The following is a 20,152-nucleotide window of genomic DNA, read 5'->3' as shown; positions in this document are numbered from 1 at the left end:
TGTCCGGAAGGGGCTTGGCTGGGGGGGCGGGTCTATGAGTGACAGTGGTGCATGAGTGTGAGAGTGAGTGTTGTGTTTGCCTCCCACAGAGTGAGCTTCAGCACAGATTGAGCTTCAGCAGGTGAGAGAGGTGAGAATTATTTATATAGATATATATATTTTTTGCAATATTTATGTTTTATATTTGTTATTATAGTTGTTTTTATAAACTCCTGAAGAAGGCGCTATGGCGCCGAAACACGGTTGTGTTGAGTCAACCTATCTTCCCCACCCCTACTCTGTTTTTAAATAAAGAGCAGACAAATTTTCAAGACTGCACATTAACACTGTCAACTGCTGAGCAAGTTATGAATAGTGTGATATCTCCTGCTGGGGCACCCCCTTCTGGCCCTAGGGATAAGGCTTTTACCCTCTGCTCTGGGATGCCTCCCCCCCCCCCCCCCCCCCACACCCCACCTTTTTGGGTCACCCACAATGAGACACAAACTAAAGACCATTCAGTAAGATGCAGGATCTTTAATATATCCAAACTAAACAGCAGATAACAGAAACTGGGTCATCAAAATACATTCCACATATTCCTGCAATCTCTTACTTAAATATCCTGCCTTTTCTCACTTCACACAAATGCAGACCAGGTTTTCTTACTGGTCTTATACAGCACAGCTCTAGGCATGACTCAATTTAGAAACAATCAAGGGACCTTTTCCCTATATCATTTATAATAAGGATTAAATCACATTCCTTTTCAACCATTCAAGTAGCTATGGGGTATTTCATAGTAACTGACTCTTTCCCCACTGTGCTACCTTACAAACTCAGGGTTAAACACCACTTCTTTTCACCCTTTAAGTTAGCTATAGGGTTTGGCTTTTCCTCTAGCCCTTCCCCCCAGTTTTACCACATAACCAGAACAAACACCATTCTTTCATCACTTGAAATAGCTATGGATTTTCTACTTTTCCACTAGCCCCTTCCCCCACTACGCTATCATAACCAGGGAATTTTCTCTGCCCTTGTCCCCACAGACTTCCATGCAACATCAGATGCCTCTTTCTTTACCACATCACTCAGGAGAGAAAACACAAAGAACTTGACTCATGCCCCAAGTCATCTTCCACTTCCGGGGGGGGGAGTTGCCAGAGTCAGACCCAGTGGCTCTACCCGGGCCCTCGGGCTTTCCTGCGATGCGGCAGGTTGGTTGCCCTATTCCCTCCCGCTGCTGGTACGGGCCCCTCCCTCTAGGCGCACATGCTGTAGCCGAGGATTTAAAGGGCCAGCAGTGGGAAATCCTTGAGGGTGCCTGGCAATGACATCACTGGCTGGGGCATATTTATAGCAGTTCTGGACACTCCAGCGCTGCCTTTGCATCTGGCCATCCAGTCTGTGCGTGCCTTGTCTTCAGCCCTGCTTTGGCCTGTTCCTGCCTTGTCCCAGGCCTTAGGGCCTTTGGACCTCCAGTTCTTGGGTCTCACTACTCCCTGGCTCTGACTGTTGGGCCAGCCCCCATGGGCTCTTTTCAGAGCCATCTGCTGGTCCTGACTTTTTCAGGCCAGCCCTCAAAGGGTGTCCTAGGCGCCACCCTCTGCTCTCATCTCTGCCAGAGGAGACTCGCATGCTACCAGTTGGGGCCTGCCTAGCCTCAGGCTTCATTTGAGTTTACATTGCCCAACTGGCCCAAAGGGTTCACCTACCTTGAATATTACACCAGCCCAAGTGAGGCAGCCATGGCATAATTATATATATATAAGAAATCATATGAAGGGTTAATTCTGTTAAAAGCTTGGTATTTGAATTGAATTCTTATTTCAAATTTCAACTTTTACTTTGTAAGTGAAGTGAAGGTATGCCAGATGGTTCAGATTATATTGAACTCTAGCTGTCGAGCAAAAGGGTTAGAAAGGTCAGTGAGAAATGAAACTCTGTCCCTTGTGAATTGCCAATGCTAGCTGGCACAGCTGTAAACTATTATGAATGAATAAAGGAATGAGCCAGACATATGATTAATTGTAGTTTAAAATGCTTAGATAGAAAATACTATTTAGAGAGAGAGAGGCAATAGATTAGTATTTACAAGTTTTTGATATTTAGAATATGTTGTATTCTGTGTAAATTAATAAGGTTTGTGTCTGTGTAGAATATCTGTTAAATTCTGTATTACTCTTTGTCTGCTGTTTAAGAGGTCAAGCAAGGACTGCATTGAGGAGATCAACATGTGGTTTGACTTAGCCATAGTTCTGGCTGGTTCAATGTATAAGCTGATAGGTGAAGAGGTCAGAACTAGTCAGCTCTCTTCTCCTTGATTAATTATAGCTAAGTGTAGGACTGGCCTCCTGGAAGTAATAACCTGATATGTATGCTATTAAGTAAGATTGGCTTTTGACCCCTTTAATGAATGCCAGAGTTTAGTTAGCAGTTAGTACTAGGAATATGAGAAATCAATCATAATAACATGTAAGAGACTGGAGACCAAATGTCTGGCTTAAGGGGCCCCAGGTCAGAGGTCAGTTTAGGATGTCTGGAACCTATGTAACTGATATTTCAAAAGTAATGATTGGTTGAGGCAAGGTAGCCAATCAATTTCTTAACCAATTGGGAGTAAAGGGGGCTAGGCTAGGAGGAGGGCTTAGGACCCTATTTAAGTAGGAGCAGAAGCAGTTTACGTCAGAAGGAGCTCAGAAGAAAGAGAAGGAGCTCAGAAGAAAGAGAAGGACAGAAGGAGCTCAGAAGAAAGAGAAGGACAGAAGGAACAGACAGAAGAAGGAGAAGACAGCATAAGAAGAGAAGCAGCTGAGACAAAGACACAGAGAGCTGAGAGAAAGACATAAAGAGCTAAGAGAAAGAGAAGAGAGCTAGAACTGATGTCCTGCTTTGTTTGCTGGCAAATAAAGAAGATTTCTCTCTCATACTGGGGTGTGCTGTCTGACTCCTGAAGTATCACAAATTACTATCTCAATTCCTGCAACACAAGAATCGAACCTTTCAGCACGCCACTGGTAACATCCTTTTCCTCATAATGAGCTCCAGTTACCACTTACCTTCCACTCATCCAGTTCCTAACCCAGTCTGTCACTTTGGGGTCCATACTGAGAGCAATCCCACTCAGCACAACTGGCATGTAATGCAGTGCTCTTTACTGATACTTGAATAGGTAGATATACAATCATCTGTTTCAATCATAACTGTGGCAACATCCTAAACCCCCTCTAAGTATTGAAGCTAACAGCACTAAGCTGATCAGATTACACAAACTTCAATCAAACAGACATGGAGCAACAAGCAACTGGCTTAGAAAAAATAACTGACTTAGAATTTGCACTGACAAAACATATTTAAAGCAAGCCAAACTGTTTAAACAATACACACCACCATCTAAATTCCATATGGAGTATCTTATATCTTACCTTACATAAGTGCTTCCCAAGCTTACTCAGCAAACTTCACAATGCTATGTTGACTGGCAGCATTATAACAAACACTCTGATTAGTCCTTTAAATATCCCCTTTGAGAGTTCAAAGGTCAAAGAAAATTCTAGAACAAGAACCCACTAATCCAAATAAAAGTGTATATAAAATACTATGGACATCTCAAAAACAGATAAGTAAAAGTAAAAATGGAAAAAACAAAAAAAACTTTAAGAAACAGAGATAATTATTTTTAAAAAATCTGTCATGTGACATTTCAAGTATCAGTAAAGAGCACTGCATTACATGCCAGTTGTGCTGAGTGTGATTGCTAAATTCTTTCTAATGATAAAATCATTAGGGTTTATGTATGGATATCCACCCATTTAACTAGCAGCATAAAGCACTGGATTGCCTGTGAGTTTGGCTGAGCGCCTCTGAATCAGTATTGCTACATCCACTGCAAAGTTTTCTCTAATGACACAAGTATCAGGGTAAGTACGTTTGGTGCGTTGCAACAGCACAATTTCAATTGATGTTTGTACATTCAAACAACAGCAATGAGTGCTGGATTGCCTGTGAGTTGTAATTAGTTTTTTTCATGGCCACTGTGGAGTTCTTTTGAATGATATCATCATCAGGATACATGTGATTGTCATAGAACAGTATGATGTTTTTAGGTACTTTGTATCAATTTCTATTGATTTGAGTTGCTATCTATTAGAACATGGAAACCCACTGATTCTCACTTTTTAACAAAGTGAATATTAATTTCAATATTTTTAGATCATTGAATGTGCATAAAAGACGGCAATTGAGGCCAAGCATTGTGAGATTTTATTTATTTATTTTATTTTGTATTTTTTAGGTGGTTGTATGACTACTTTTAGGGGTTCACTTTGCTTTTTACCCCTATTAGGTAGGTGATATTTAGTATGTATGGTCATTCAGTTATTTTAGTGTTGTATATCGCCACCTATCTGTCCTATGCAGTTCTATTGATATACATTTAGTGTTGATATTATTATATTTTGTGTTGATATCATGTCTTGTATTAAAATTATTATTTTATTGCATGCATATTTAATCTGAATGTTTTTAACTGATATTGATTTGATATTATATTTTATTGTATTATGTTTTTAGATTTGATCTGTTTTTATTTTATATGATGTGATAGTGTTTTTAGATATGTTTTATTATCAAATATAAAATGGTGAAGTTTATGTTTTACTCATTATGTATTTTTATTTTGTAGTTTTTTTTACCCCTGACGCAGCCTGAGGGCGAAACGTGGCCATGTCGGGTAACTTGTAATAAACCACTTCTAAATGAAAATATACAAATATTATAAAATATAGATATAATAGGCATCTCTGAGACCTGGTGGAAGGAAGATAAACAGTAGGATACAAATTATATATGCAGTGATAGGATGGATTGAATTGGTGGAGAGGTAGCATTATATGGTAAAGAGAGTCTTGAATCAAATAGACTAAAAATTCTGCAGGACACGAAACACATCTTAGAATCCCTATGAATAGAAATTCCATGTGTAAAGGGGAAAAGAATAGTGATAGAAGCGTACTACTGTCCGCTTGGCCAGGATGACCAAACAGATATAGAAATGTTATCAGAAATTAGGGAGGCTAACAAACTGGGGAACACAATAATAATAGGTAATTTCAATTACCCCGACTGGGTAAATTTAACATCAGGGCTTGCAAGAGAGGTAAAATTCCTTGGTGAAATCAAGGATTGCATATGGCGCAGCTGGATCAGGAACCAACAAGAGGAGGAACAATTCTAGACCTAGTCCTTAGTGGAGCGCATGATCTAGTGCAGGAGGTAATGATGCTGGGGCCGCTTGATAACAGTGATCATAACATGATCAGATTTGATATCAGATCTGGAGTAAGTACACACAGGAAATCTAATACGTTATCTAATCTAATACTCTGGAACTCGTTGCCAGAGAATGTAGTGACAGCAGCTGGCCTTACGGAATTTAAAGGGGGTTTGGACAAATTCCTGAGGGAAAAGTCCATTGTACGTTATTACAATTTTTTTTTTTTTTTTTGGTTTTGCCAGGTTCTTGAAGCCTGGATTGGCCACTGTCGGAGACAGGATGCTGGGCTTGATGGACCCTTGGTCTTTTCCCAGTATGGCGGTGCTTATGTACTTATGTTAGCATTTAACTTTCAGAAAGGAGACTATGATAAAATGAAAAGAACGGTAAAAAAAGAAATTAGTGGAGCAGTTGCAAAGGTCAAAAATTTATATCAGGTGTGGATGTTGGTCAAAATTAACAACCTGGAAGCCCAGACCAGACATATTCCATGTGTTAAAAAGGAGGAAGGAAGGGCAAAAAGCAGCCACCATGGTTAAAAAGTGAGGTGATGGAAGCTATTAGAGCTAAAAGAAAATCCTTCAGAAAATGGAAGAAGGATCTGACTGAAAGTAATAGGAAACAATATAAGGAATGGCAACTCAAATGCAAAGTGCTGATAAGGAAAGAAAGAAGATTGCATTGGAGGCAAAAACACAGTAGGTATATTAGAAGCAAGAAGCCGGCAAAAGAATCAGTTGGACTGCTAGATGACCGAGGGATAAAAGGGGCAATCAGGGAAACAAGGCCATAGCAGAGAGGAGTGGAGGAGTGGCCTAGTGGTTTGGTCCTGGGGAACTGAGGAACTGAGTTTGATTCCCACTTCAGGCACAGGCAGCTCCTTGTGACTCTGGGCAAGTCACTTAACCCTCCATTGCCCCATGTAAGCCGCATTGAGCCTGCCATGAGTGGGAAAGCACGGGGTACAAATGTAACAACAACAAAAAAAAGATTAAATGAATTCTTTGCTTTGGTCTTCACTGAGGAAAATACCGGTGCCAGAAATGGTATTCAATGTCAGAGAAATTGGAACAAATCTCTGTAAACATGGAAGATGTAATGGAGCAATTTGACAAACTGAACAGTAGCAAATTGCCTGAACCACATGGTATACATTCCAGAGTACTGATAGAATTGGAAAATGAATTTGCAGAGTTATTGTTAGTAATATGTAATTTATCTTTAAAATCAAGCATGGTACCGAAATATTGGAGGGTGGCCAATATAACTCCAATTTTTAAAAAGGGTTCCAGAAGTGATCCGGGCTATTATAGACTGGTGAGCCTGACATCGGTGCCAGACAAAATGGTAGAGACTATCATAAAGAACAAAATTACAGAGCATATACATCAGCATGGATTATTGGGACAAAGTCAATATGAATTTAGTCAAGGGAAATCTTGCCTCACCAAACTACTACACTTCTTTGAAGGGGTGACTAAGCATGTGGTTAAAGATAAGCCAATCGATATTGTGTACCTGGATTTTCAAAAGGCAGTTGACAAAGGAACTCATGAAAGACTCCTGAGGAAATTAGAAAGTTATGGTATAGGAGGTAATGTCCTATTGTGGATAGAAAACAGAGAGTAGAGTTAAATGGTCAATATTCTCAATAGAGAAAGGTAGATAGTGGGGTTCCCCAAGAGTCTGCTGCTTTTCAACATATTTATAAATTATCTAGAGGTGGGAATAACTAGTGAGGTAAAGTTATTCAAAGTTGTTAAATCACAAGAGAATTGTGAAAAATTTCAAGAGGACCTTACAAGACAGGGAGACTGGGCATCCAAATGGCAGATGATTTTTAATGTGAGTTAGTACAAAGTGATGCATGTGGGAAAGAGGAACCCAAACCATAGTTACGTGATGAAAGGTTCCACATTAGGAGTCACCGATCAGGAAAAGGATCTAGGTGTTATCGTTGATAATACATTGAAACCCTCTGCTCAATGTGTAGCAGCAGCTATGAAAACAAATAGAATGTTAGAAATTATTAGGAAAGGAATTGAAAACAAAACTGAGATGCCTTTGTATTGCTCAATGGTGCAACCTCACCTCAAATACTGTGTGCAGTTCTGGTCACTGCATCTCAAAAAAGATATCGTGGAATTAGAAAAGGTACAGAGAAGGGCGATAACAATGATAAAGAGGATGGGATGACTTCCCTATGAGGAAAGGCTAAAGTGGCTAGGGCTCTTCACCTACGGCTGAGGGGAGCGAAACAGGTAGATGTGAATTGCTTGTTTAGTCTTTACAAAAATACTAGGACTAGGGGGCACACAAAGAAGTTACAAAGTAATAAATTTCTTCACTCAACAAGTAACTAAACTCTGGAATTCATTGCCAGAGAATGTGGTAAAAGCAGTTAGCTTAGAAGGGTTTAAAAAAAAGGTTTGGATAATATCCTAAAAGAAAAGTCCATAAGCCATTATTAAGGTGGACTTGGGAAAATCCACTGCATATTCTAGGATAAGCATTATAAAATCTGATCTGGGATCTTGCCAGATACTTGTGAACTGGATTGGCCACTGTTGGAAACAGGATACTGGGCTTGATGGACTTCGGTCTGTCCCAGTATGGCAATGCTTATGTTCTTATGAATGCAGAGATTTTCCCACCATGGATAACAGACAAATTGAAAAAGCTGATAGTTATATACATATTTATTTATTTTGACATTTATGCCCCACATTATCCTGAACACACGTGAGATCAATGTGGCTAACAGACAAGGTTTACAAAGCCATAAACAAAATATCAAATAAAGGCCATTGACGGCCAGTTGCAATTTAAGATACGCCATCAAATGGATATAAACCTCTCAAAGAGGAAAATTTTCAGTTTTTTACAAAATATTTATTTTTATTTTATTTATTTGGATTTTGCTCACGCCTTTTTTCAGTAGTAGCTCAAGGTGAGTTACATTCAGGTACACTGGGTATTTCTCTGTCGCTGGAGGGCTCACAATCTAATTTTGTACCTGAGGCAATGGAGGGTTAAGTGACTTGCCCAAGGTCACAAGGAGCAGCAGTGGGATTTGAACTAGCCACCTCTGGATGTCAAGACTGGTGATCTAACCACAAGGCCACTCCTCCAGCAAATAATCAGGCTGATCCTTGAATGCCATTGGCAGTGAATTCCACCACTTAGCACCCTGGTATCTAAAGTCAGCAAAGTGAACTGATTTATAATTCACTCTCTTGCAATCTGGAAGATGAAGTCTAGGGTAGTATATTGCATAGGGGAATAGTTATTAAGGGCTGCATATAATCCGCTGTCATGCCATATAATATTGCAAAGAGAAAAACGCACAATTTAAAAGTAATCCTGGCATTCAGGATAGAGGCGTTTCGGTGTCCACTCTTAAAAAGGTGCTAGAGGTCATTCAGCGGCCACAAGAGAAGGGGGACCTGCAGTGAAAATTGAGTCATGATTTGGGTATACTGGTCACAACGATAGACGTGAACCAGTTGGTAGGGAGGATCCCATCAGGGTCGGTGAGTGCGGAGCTCAGAGAATGCAATTTTCGTGTGCTGCACTGAGCCTATTTTACTCAGGAACGTCTTTTTAAAGCAGGAGGTATAGATTTGCCAATTTGTAAGAAATGTAAGACAGAAGTTAATTCCTTTATATACGCATTTTGGAAATGCGATCGAATTCAAGCCTTTTGGAAGAACATTGCTCTTTACATGGAAAGCCTGGGGGTTGGGCCAGTTAAGTTATCACCTAGAGGATGGTTGTTAGACCAGTATGAGGATTTTGGGGTGCATAATAAAAATTATAAACTGTTACTTTGGAAAGCAGCGATGCTGGGCAAGAGAGTGATATTGGGGGTATGGACCAGTGATCAGGCACCTTCATATTGGCATTGGAGGAACAGATTGCATAGTCTGATGATGTTACAGCTACAATATACCCGAGTGACATTCAAGAGGAAACAACAATTTCTGTCCGTTTGGAATAATTATATCCAATCTTGTCCCACAGAGCTCGTAGTTTGGTATTGAACACGTTTTCATGAACATCACCCAGAAACACGGGGAATAGGAAATAGAGGGGGGAAAGGAGGATCTAGGGGAGATTGAGGAAGATCGAGAAGTATCCCCGCTTGGGGAACACAGAGCCGAAGGGAATAGAGGGGGGTTTGTACTATTAGGGGGGCACCACAATATTGGGATACATTGGGTAGGTCACACACTATATTCAGAGTAATGTGCGCCCCACAGGAGCTTTAAATACATGGAATGGGGGGGGGGGGGGGTTGGAAGGGTTAGAGGGGGAGGAAGGGAGGGGGCAGAAGGGACGAAGAATATCCTGCATTCAAAATGTACAGGACTGTATCTACAAAGAGATTCGCTAGTTTTATAAGAGTTTGGAAAGTTCCTGTCCATCTACCCATCCATACTACCGTTAGAGACATACTATAGGACTCTCTCCAACGGGATCCTGGGGGCCATCAGAGTTCAGGCTCCAAGGGATACAGCGGAGGGGTGGATGGTTTCAGGTGATGACGAGAGATGAACGGTAATGAAGTGCCATGTATAGCAGGAGAGTGAGCTGGAGAAGGGAAGAGGGCAACTGGGTGGGGGGGGGGTTGTTAGGGACAGGGCCGTGCCTAGGGTCTCTGGCGCCCCCCTGCAGACTATCAGTTGGTGCGCGCCCCTCCCCCCCGGACCTGCCTGGCTCCAAGGCGTGTAACCCACACAGAGCAGCAGGTACAATTCTAAACTAAGGCATGGGGGAGGGGGTAACCTGCACAGAACAGCAGGTACAGCTCTAGCCACCTAACTGGGCAGACTAGATGGGCCATACTGGAAAGAATATATCAGCACAACTGCCTAGCCCAGGAAGATCTTCTTTACCGAACGCTAACCAGAAACCTACTGTGCTGGTGTCCCACCGTCCTTTCTTACTTTTCTTTGCAGCCCCACTCCTCGAAATACTCAGCAAAAGAATGCATTCACCTTTATACGGAGTAGAAAAATTATGTTCGATTACTATTTCTTCTTCAAAGAAAGGCGCTGCCCTCCACTGATAGCTGCACATCTTATCTATGACTTAGGAATGTCAACAATAGTTCATAGAATGTTTTAAATTCAGAATTTTCCACTACTGCACAGACATGCTCATTCCAATCAGGCATGCTGACATCAACATCTGTCCTTTGCTCTGTCTACTGATGAAAACTAAGATAAATGTGGGGTGTTTACACCAGATGATCAGGTTGGCCAAATACAAACATCTTTCATTGTTGTTCTAGCTTTAATTACTAATTTGCCAAGAAGATTCAACCTAAGCTTTTAAGAGTAGGCCCACAGCAGAATTTGCTTTGAAAAGAATGAACTTAGGGGTGAATTCACCCATATTTTCTCTTTCTTTTTCTCATATGTGGGTTCAAAATGACAAACATTACAACCCTTGAGAGTTCTAATGGCTGCAGTTCAAGAGCTAATCCATCTTCTGTCTGTGAGAACATTCAGCGTTATAACTGTGTATTCTTACACTCATTCTGAAAGTCCAAAAATAGTTGTCCCTAGACATTAGAGTTCTTCTTTGTTTCTACAAACTCAGTTTGCAATTATGACCGATTTTAAATTCTTCACCAGCAGAGAGCTACCATCAACCTTTTAAAAGCAAATGCATTATACTTACAGATAATAACAATACCTAACTGCAACAAATGATGACATCCTGGTGGGCGAGCGAGCGGGGGTTGTAAAAGCAGCCTGTCTTCAAGGGCGCCATCAAGTTGTATTAAAAAAAAACCCAAAAAAACCTTACCGTGTTGGCAAACTGGCGGGCGGGGCGCCAGTAGTAAAAGCAACAAACGGGCAAGCTTATCTCCGTCCACTTCCCTGCCCTCTCTGCGTCCCGCCTTCCTCTGATGTCATTTTCTTTCGGGCGGGCGGGACGCTGAGAGGGCAGGGAAGCAGACGGAGACGAGCTTAACTGCTTGTTGCTTTTACTACTGGCGCTCCGCCTGCCAGTTCGCCAATGCGGTAAGGTTTTTTTTTTTTTAATACAACTCGACGGCGCCCTTGAAGGCAGGCGCCCCCCTGCAGCGCTTACCCCGCTTACCGTGTTGGCACGGCCCTGGTTAGGGAATTGGGGAGAAAATGTTGGAAACAGATTATTGGAAGTTGAGCTATGTTAATATTTTGTGTTTAGCACAAGATGTTATGGAATATAATGAATGCCTTGTTGCTGGAGCAATGTAGTTGCACTTTCAATAAAAAAAACAACATTTAAATATAAAGTAATCCTGGCTTTAATGTGCAACCAGTGCAGCATGCATAATAATGGAGTGGCTCTATCAAAACACAATACCCTGAGGACAAGCCTAGCTGCAGTATTTTGGGCTGTTTGCAGCCTTTTTAGGACACCCTCCTTACATCCAGAATAGATAGAATTGCAGTTATCGAACTGAGTTAAAACCAAGGATTGAACTAGCAGTCTGAATATGTCTGGCTTCCAAAGAGACCTGAAGGATTTTTTCACTACTGAAGAAACCTGTGGCTTCAATGTAAGGTGACTGTCAATTAATACATCCAGTAGAGTCTAGGAGGTACAACACATTGTCAACAGTAAAATTATTATATGTGGTACAGTCAAAGGGGTTAGTTACCACAATAAATTTAGTCTTATCTCTATTTAACTTACATTCGAAAGCCCAGTATTCTAACAAATCCAGACCAAGCCTAATCTTAGGGACAATTTCTGGAAGCCCAATCTTGAAAGGGATATAGATTGTGTCATCGTCCACTTAGATAAAAGTGCAAAACCCTGCTGCCTCTTGCCATTTACCTAATGTAGCCATCATAACAATGAATACGACTGGTGAAAGTGGCGAGCCCTGTGGCACCCCACAGTCAGGAGATCAGGAAGGTGAGAGAGAACCTGACAATTTCACCTAATACATCTAGATTTTAGGAAGCCACGGAACCACTGGTGGACCTTCCCATACAATCCAAACTGATCCAACAAGCCTAAAATCAACTTATGATCAACAAGGTCAAAGGCACTTGGCCTAGTGGTTAGAGCACCGGTCTTGCAATCCAGAGGTAGCCGGTTCAAATCCTGCTGCTGCTCCTTGTGATCTTGGGCAAGTCACTTAACCCTCCATTGCCTCAGGTACAAACTTAGATTGTGAGCCCTCCTGGGACAGAGCATTATCCAGTGTACCTGAATGTAACTCACCTTGAGCTACTAATGAAAAAGGTGTGTGCAAAATCTAAATAAATAAAAATAAATATCAAATTGCAACACTAAAAACTTAAAGCCTAGACTGACTGCTTTCCTTAAATCAGATATTAAGGTGGTCTAGATACTTTAACAAGGCCTAAAGCCTGACTCAGATGTATGCAAGAGGGAGAAAGTGAAAAGGTGATTCATAAGCTGAGTACCAACTACGCCTTCTATTATCTTAATCAACAATGGGATAGAAGCAACAGGCCTGTAATTAGTAACATCTCCCAATGAAGCTGAGGTGCTCTTAGGGATTGGAGTAAGTATTATGGAACCTTTCTGATGAGGAAAAGCCCCTTGAGTCAGAATAAACAAGTTATGAGGTTGAAGAAAGTCAATGAAACCAGCAGGTGCAGTTTTTAATAAATAACTCGGACAAGCATCCAGAAGGCAATGTGAGGAAGAATACTTTGTGAGAAAGGATTTGACAGTCTCATGAGTGGGTAACAGAAAGGAAGACCACAACTGGTCAGCCGCAATACCAGAATTTGGACTAGGCTGCTTGAAGCAAGATTGAACATCAGTGGCCTTAAGTTGCAACACAGCCCCTCTAGTTACTTTTTGTTCAAAATTGATTAGCAGAGGGAATGGCTACAGTTACTGATATTAAGTTTTCAGTCGATACAAGCTTATTAATACGATTAAAGAGTTTATGGGTGTTTAAGTGGTTGTGACCAATTTGCTCTTTATAGTAAAGGGTTTTAGTTTCCTCCAAAGCATGTTATTCTTGGAACACTTTCTAATTTTCTACTCTGCTTCTTCAGAAGGGGAATATCCTGATTGTACCAGGGAGACACCCTATGGGTGAGTTTGGGCAAAACTTTGATGGGAGCTATGTTATCCATGGTAGAACTACATAACTCCTCCCACTTACACAAGAAACGAGCAAAGCAGACAGGCGTGCGGCACCCCCCCAGCAGGTACAAATGCACCCGGGGAGGGGGTGTCCTTTCGCCGGGGAGGGAAGGTGTGTCCTTTCGCGGGGGGGGGGGGGGTCGGGTCGCGCTGCACCCAGGGGGGGGGGGGCGCATCGGCGATCCGCCCCGGGTGTCATCCACCCTAGGAACGCCACTGCTATTGAGACAGACATGGGAAGCAACTGCTTGCCCTGGGATTTGTAGTATGAAATGTTGCCACGATTTGGGTTTCTGCAAGGTACTTTTGACCTGGCTTGGCCACTATTTGGAAAACAGGATACTGGGCTAGATGGACCATTGGTCTGACCCAGTATGGCTACTCTTATGTTCTTATTCCAATCAAGTCTAGAATATACAATGCCCGATGTCACTGAGAAAGGAGGAGCTCTGTGTTAGTCCCTGATGCGAAATGTGGCCACTTTGGGCTTATATATTATTATTATTATTTGTAGCATTTGTATTCCCACATTTTCCCACCTATTTGCAGGCTCAATGTGGCTTACATTTGCCATAGTGGCGATTGCCATTTCCGAACTACAGAGTTGCACATGGTTTTACAATCAAGTGCGTACATACGTACATAGTAGAAGAATACATTGTGATCTTGCGTAGGTGTCAGCATTATGTTGTTGCTCAGGTATCGACATTAGGGTGAGAGTGATAGTGTTTGGCAGTGAGGTTAGTCAGCATTATGTGGTTATATAGTAATCGATTTTAGATTAGGAATAGTATTGTTTGTTCATTAAGAGAATTGAGGTTACTCGGTCGCGTGGTTAGGTCGGTCCAGTCTTATTCTTCATTCTTATTGTTTAGTAATTAGGAAGGTTGTTTATTGTATGCCTTCTTGAATAAGTCAGTTTTCAATAGTCTTCGGAAGATAGCTAGGTCTTGTGTTGATTTTATGGTCTTCGGAAGTGCGTTCCATAGTTGCGTGCAAATGTAGGAAAAACTGGTTGCGTATATGGACTTGTATTTTAATCTCTTGCAATTGGGGTAGTGGAGGTTGAGTAATGTGCGTGCTGATCTTTTTGCGTTCCTAGCAGGTAGGTCTATAAGGTAGGTCTATTCTAGAATTGATTGGAAAAAAGCTCCCTTGCATTGGAAGATGTGTATTCTGCTTTTTGTGGATTGCTTGGCATTATTTGCAGACTACCGTTTCCTCTTCATGGACTTTCCAATTAGATCATATGTTCAGTAACTGAATTTCATAGAGGAATATGTAACTTTTCTTGCCACCCTTGCTCCACCCTGAACTAACCCACTTTTCAAATGCATATTAATTTTGGCCATTTTGCAAAAAAAAATGGTCAGGTGTACATAGATTCATCACTGGTTAAAAAGGAAAAAAAAGTTGCTGCTCACGACTGCTCCCCTATGGAGGTAATTCTGTAAGAAGCCACCTAAAGTTAGGTGGCATCTATGAAAGTAAAAAGATATTCTAGTCATTTATGTGCATATGTGAACACATATGCATGTAAATGACAAAAATCTGGCTTTGCACTATTCTGTTAGTACACACATATTTTTGATAGCATGTATTTTACAAGTGGGCATTTACATGAGCGGAGTCTGAGTAAAGTAAACATTTAAGCAAGTAACTTACAGAATAAGTTATGGGCATATCTGCCAAATCAAGGCACAAGCATTTACACTAGCTCTATAGCTGGCATAAGTGCCCATACCTAAACACATCTCATGTATATATCCGGTTATGCTAGGGTACCTAAATGTAGGCGCCACATGTCTCTGTGTGGGAGAATGGTAGTATTAACCACCTAGGAGAGCATGCTAGAATGGTTATGAGTCTAATAATGAGATGAAATGAAAGTCAGTAGGAGTCGTTGTGTCAGGAAGTCATAGGATCAATGGGATTTGTCAAAACCTGGAGGAGTAAATAGTCTGTGTCAGAGAGGGATGAGGTCCCTGAGAATAAGTACACATCAGTCTTTCAAATAATGACTGGGGTCACTATTGGCCTCATTTTCAAAAGAGAAGGGCGCCCATCTTTCGACACAAATCGGGAGATGGGCGTCCTTCTCCCAGGGTCGCCCAAATCGGCATAATCGAAAGCTGATTTTGGGCACCCTCAACTGCTTTCTGTCAAGGGGACGACCAAAGTTCACGGGGGCGTGTCAGAAGCATAGCGAAGGCGGGACTGGGGCGTGCTTAACACATGGGCATCCTCGGTCGATAATGGAAAAAAGAAGGGCATCCCAGACGAACACTTGGCCGACTTTACCTGGTCCTTTTTTTTTAACGACCAAGCCACGAAAATGTGCCCTAAATGACCAGATGACCACCGTAGGGAATCAGGGATGACCTCCCCCTACTCCCCCAGTGGTCACTAACCCCCTCCCACCCTAAAAAAATTTTAAAATATTTTTTCCAGCCTGTATGCCAGCCTCAAATATCATACCCAGCTCCATCACAGCAGCATGCAGATCCCTGGAGCAGTTTTAGTGGGTACTGCAGTGCACTTCAGGCAAGCGGACCAAGGCCCATCCCATCTACCTGTTAAACTTGTGGTGGTAAATGTGAGCCCTCCAAAACCCACCACAAACCCACTGTACCCACATCTAGGTGCCCCCTTCATCCCTAAGGGCTACGGTAGTGGTGTACAGTTGTGGGGAGTGGGTTTTGGGGGACTCAGCACACAACATAAGGGAGCTATGCATCTGGGAGCTTTTTCTGAAGTCCACTGCAGTGCCCCCTAGGGTGCCCGGTTGGTGTTCTGGCATGTCAGGGGGACCAGTGCACTACGCATGCTGGCTCCTCCCACGACCAAATGGCTTGGATTTGGTTGTTTCTGAGATGGGCATCCTCAGTTTCCATTATCGCCGAAAATTGGGGACGACCATCTCTAGGGACGACCATCTCTAAGGTCGACCTAAATGTGGAGATTTGGGCGCCCCGACCGTATTATCAAAATGAAAGATGGCCGCCCATCTTGTCTCGATAATACGGGTTTCCATGCCCCTTCGCGGGGACGTCCTGTGAGGACGCCCTCAGGAACACTTGGGTGCCCCGTTTGATTACGCCCCTCCACGTTGTCATATGGGAAAGTGATAGAATCATTGGGATGTCAGTGTATAAATAGTGATGTCAATAGCCACAACAATTTCAGCAAAAAAAAATCAGCATGGAGGCTGTGAGTTAGTGCACACTCACAGGACCTGCTGCAGCCCCCACCCTTATTCCCACAGGAAGACCTATAGAAGCAAGCGGCAATGCCAAGGGCTGGCCTTATCACCAGGCAGACAAGGCATCTGCCTAGGGTGGCACAAATCTGAGGTTGGCACTGCCACAGCAATCAGCAGCAGCACTGATTTACAGTGAAAGCTGACATGCATCCTGAAGGCCTACCGGGTCCCACCTCCTCCAAAAAGAAGATGGGAGTGGGTAGGACCCACAGGTCTTATTTGTTTATTTACTGGTATTTTTTAACTGCCTTTGTTAAGAATGGCCCCACAGCAGTAGCTCTCACTGTGATTTAGTGCTAATCTTGCAAAAGGTGGTGGAGCAACAGTAGAGCAGCAACAAATGGCTTGGAATGGAAATAGGGCATAGTGGATATCTGTGGAGCAGTAGGAAAGTGATGGGGTGATGTGGCATACTTGGGGAGGGAAAAGAGAAGGGGCAATGCCATCACTTTGGGAGAGCAGAGACGGAGCTAAACACTTTGGTGGGGGCAGAAGGGAAGGTGAAATGCTGGATATTTATGGGGGTAGGGAAGGGACGGGGCAATGCTGGACACGTAGGAAGTTGAAAAGGGAAGGAACAATGTTGGACTTGGGAAGGGGGTAGAGGAAGGGTGATACTGGACTACAGAAAGGAGAATTTTAGCCTTCAGCCACCCTTGGGGGGGAGGGGGAAAAGGAACATGGCTGAAGGTTCAACTAGGGCATCAGATATCCTTGGGTGAGTCCAGAGATGATGCATCTGGTCCTGATCAGCTGTCCTGGGGCAACTAGGCAGTGGACCACTGTGCTTCCCTCTTGTTTTAGCCAAAAGCGAGAAAAAGGACACTGAACTAGTAGTGGGGTAGGGGAAGAAATCCAGGAAGGTAATGTATATGGAAGGAAAGAAGAATGGAGAAGGGAGGGTAGGCAGGAAAATAGGAAAACAAGAGAGAGAGAAATGGGCTAAAGAAGTAATGGAGATGAGACAGGGGCAGTCATAGGGAAGGAAGAGAAAGTTAAAATATCTACTGCTGAAGGAAAGAAAAAAAAAGGAAGCGACAGAACTTTAACAGAAAAGAAAAAAAGGAGATCGGAGAAAGACCGGAAACAAACATAAGGGGGAAAGACAAAGGTAAAGAATAAGAAAGAACAGAAATGCAGACCCAAAAATGCAAGCCAGAGACACACAAGCACAAGCAGTCCCCACTTTTCTTCCTCATCACCACTTCTGAATGCCAGATGTTGCTTGTAACTCAATCATAACACCTGCCAGTTCCTCTCCTCTTCCTCTTTGTGGTTGTTTGAATCATGTATTCAATGCTCTGTATCTACAGAGACTAGATCCAACCTGGAGAGTTTGCAGGTAAAGTGGCAGGGCATAACTGGGGGAGGGGGAACCATGAAGTGGGCATATGGATTAGTACACTATGACCTTTGATCCTACCAAGGACTGTAGTGATACAATATTCTGTAAGAATAAGGATAGCTGTAACTTTACTGAAGGCCCCAGGTGCTCAAGCTTCAGTTCCCTCTCCCCATCATTAATGGCAATTTGAGACTGAGTTCAATTATGGAGGGAGGAAGGTCAGACAAAAAAGTGGTATTAATCTACACATTTAATATAAAATGCCATACCTGAGCACAAACTGAAGCTGACATGATCCTATGTACGTTCAGTGAGATGCAAGCGCTGGTAAAGTAGCTAGAACTTGTGGCACACACAGATTGATACTCAGGAATCTCTAGGAAGCAACCTAGACAAAAAAAAGGGCAAATTTTATCAAGAGGTTTGTACCCTTATTTCTCAGAAACAAGAGGATGTCTCCATACCTAACAGGTCCAGTTATAATTACTTTCCTAAAATTGTGAATACTTCTTTCATATGTTGAGAATGGTGTGTCCCACTTATAGTAGCTAAAACACATACACACGTGTGAGGCTATTTCTTCATCAGCTTTACACAACAAACAAGACTCTTTGCAGCTTGTGATGTATTTAGGCCTTATTGAATATGGTGTTATGGATCCTTTCTACAGATCCTAGAAAGCTCACATATAAAAATACCCATATTTAAATTTGTATGAGGACCCAACAAAGTACGTTACTATACCACAGCTACAATTCAAGCAATAACAAGAAACAGGGAAATGTTTAGAGATCAATTCTCAGAGAAAATAATTCCTAAATATATTTATTTTACTTATAATTTGTCGATTGTTGTGATTTGCAATAATGGGGCAATAAATACAAACACAGAGCACAATAAATACAGTGCAAAACTAAATCCAGAACATGATCACTGAAACCAATACTAAAGATCATACAATCCCCAAGATGTTTAAATATCATGGTCAGTATTGACTTCATCACTGAATCTCTGAATAAGAATACATCTTTGGATGCTTCATTAAAAAACCATCTTAACTGCTGACCACAGATTTTAAATTTATACTCCAATATTCAGCATTAAATATCAGGTATACGTTGGCTAAGTATTCAGTGGTAGAACCTGAATATTTATCTGAACAAGTCATGACACCTATCTTGTTGTCCTAACTTGTCTGAATAGCCATCCAGGTTCTGGCGCTGTATATTGGATAGTATCAGGGGAATCACTAAAGATTTTAAGCGGCATTATCCAGATAATGCTGCTGAAAATCAGTGGCCAGCCCCAGTGAGCGGCACTTATCCAGAAAGTGTTGAATATCAAGCTCCATATACTTATTAACATTTACATAAATATCTTAGCACAATCATCTAAACAAACATCCAGCCAATAACATACCAGTCATACAACCAGAGTAATTTCACTGATGTTTTTATGAAAAGTGGTCTCCAAATTCTCTGTGCTTCACACCCTTGTACATTTTTCACATTCTGCTGATTAAAAAAATACGATATGACTTACCTGATAATTGTCATTCTATGAGACCTGCTGAACAAGTCCACACCAGTGGGATTTGCCCTTCTCCCAGCAGGTGGAGAAAAGGAGCAAACTGTTTTAAGAAGATCTGAGAGAAGAGGACATTTCTCTGATAACGTAAAGACTGGGGTTTAAAACGGGAATTATAGGTTACTGATAAAGAAAAAGAATTAAAAAAAGAAAACAAAAAACTAGTCTCCATACCCTTTTCCCCATAGTTTTAAAATTTGAACTTTCTGACACAGCATTAACAGCCTGTAGAAGGCACAGCAGAGTCTAGTTCAGTCTTACAGACAAAAATAATAAAAAAAGAGTAGCATTATTAACTAGTTTCCATGTGATATTGTATTGTAAAATTGGATTCTTACAACAAATTACTTTCTTGTGCATTATTCTTTGTTATGTATCCTATAGTGTTTATTGTAAACCACACTGAACTCAAACTTCTTTGGGACAATGTGGGATATAAATGTCACAAATAAATAAATACAACCCTTTCCCCATTAGTTTTAAACTGAAACTTTCTCTAGTGGTAGAGATTTAACAGCCAAGAGAATTAAAAAGAATAGTAGCAAGGCTCAACTCTGCTCTAAAATAA

The 20,152-nt window shown here is 41.7% G+C and overlaps 1 protein-coding gene across 2 annotated transcripts in view; it reads right to left on the bottom strand.

The window, feature by feature from the left end:
- LOC115457897 (zinc finger protein 436-like) overlaps positions 1–20,152 on the bottom strand; it is a 118,099-nt gene that overhangs the window by 57,611 nt on the left and 40,336 nt on the right. For both annotated transcript variants that reach the window (XM_030187576.1, XM_030187577.1), the window contains exon 2: positions 18,267–18,385. In XM_030187576.1, coding sequence (XP_030043436.1) covers positions 18,267–18,290 — 24 coding nt within the window. In that variant the 5' untranslated portion in view covers positions 18,291–18,385. The remainder of the gene's footprint in view (positions 1–18,266; positions 18,386–20,152) is intronic.

Source organism: Microcaecilia unicolor, chromosome 14, assembly GCF_901765095.1.
Source record: "Microcaecilia unicolor chromosome 14, aMicUni1.1, whole genome shotgun sequence".
NCBI classification, from domain to species: domain Eukaryota; kingdom Metazoa; phylum Chordata; class Amphibia; order Gymnophiona; family Siphonopidae; genus Microcaecilia; species Microcaecilia unicolor.
Note: the sequence above shows the minus strand (reverse complement) of the source record. Positions and strands in the feature narration are given on the sequence as shown.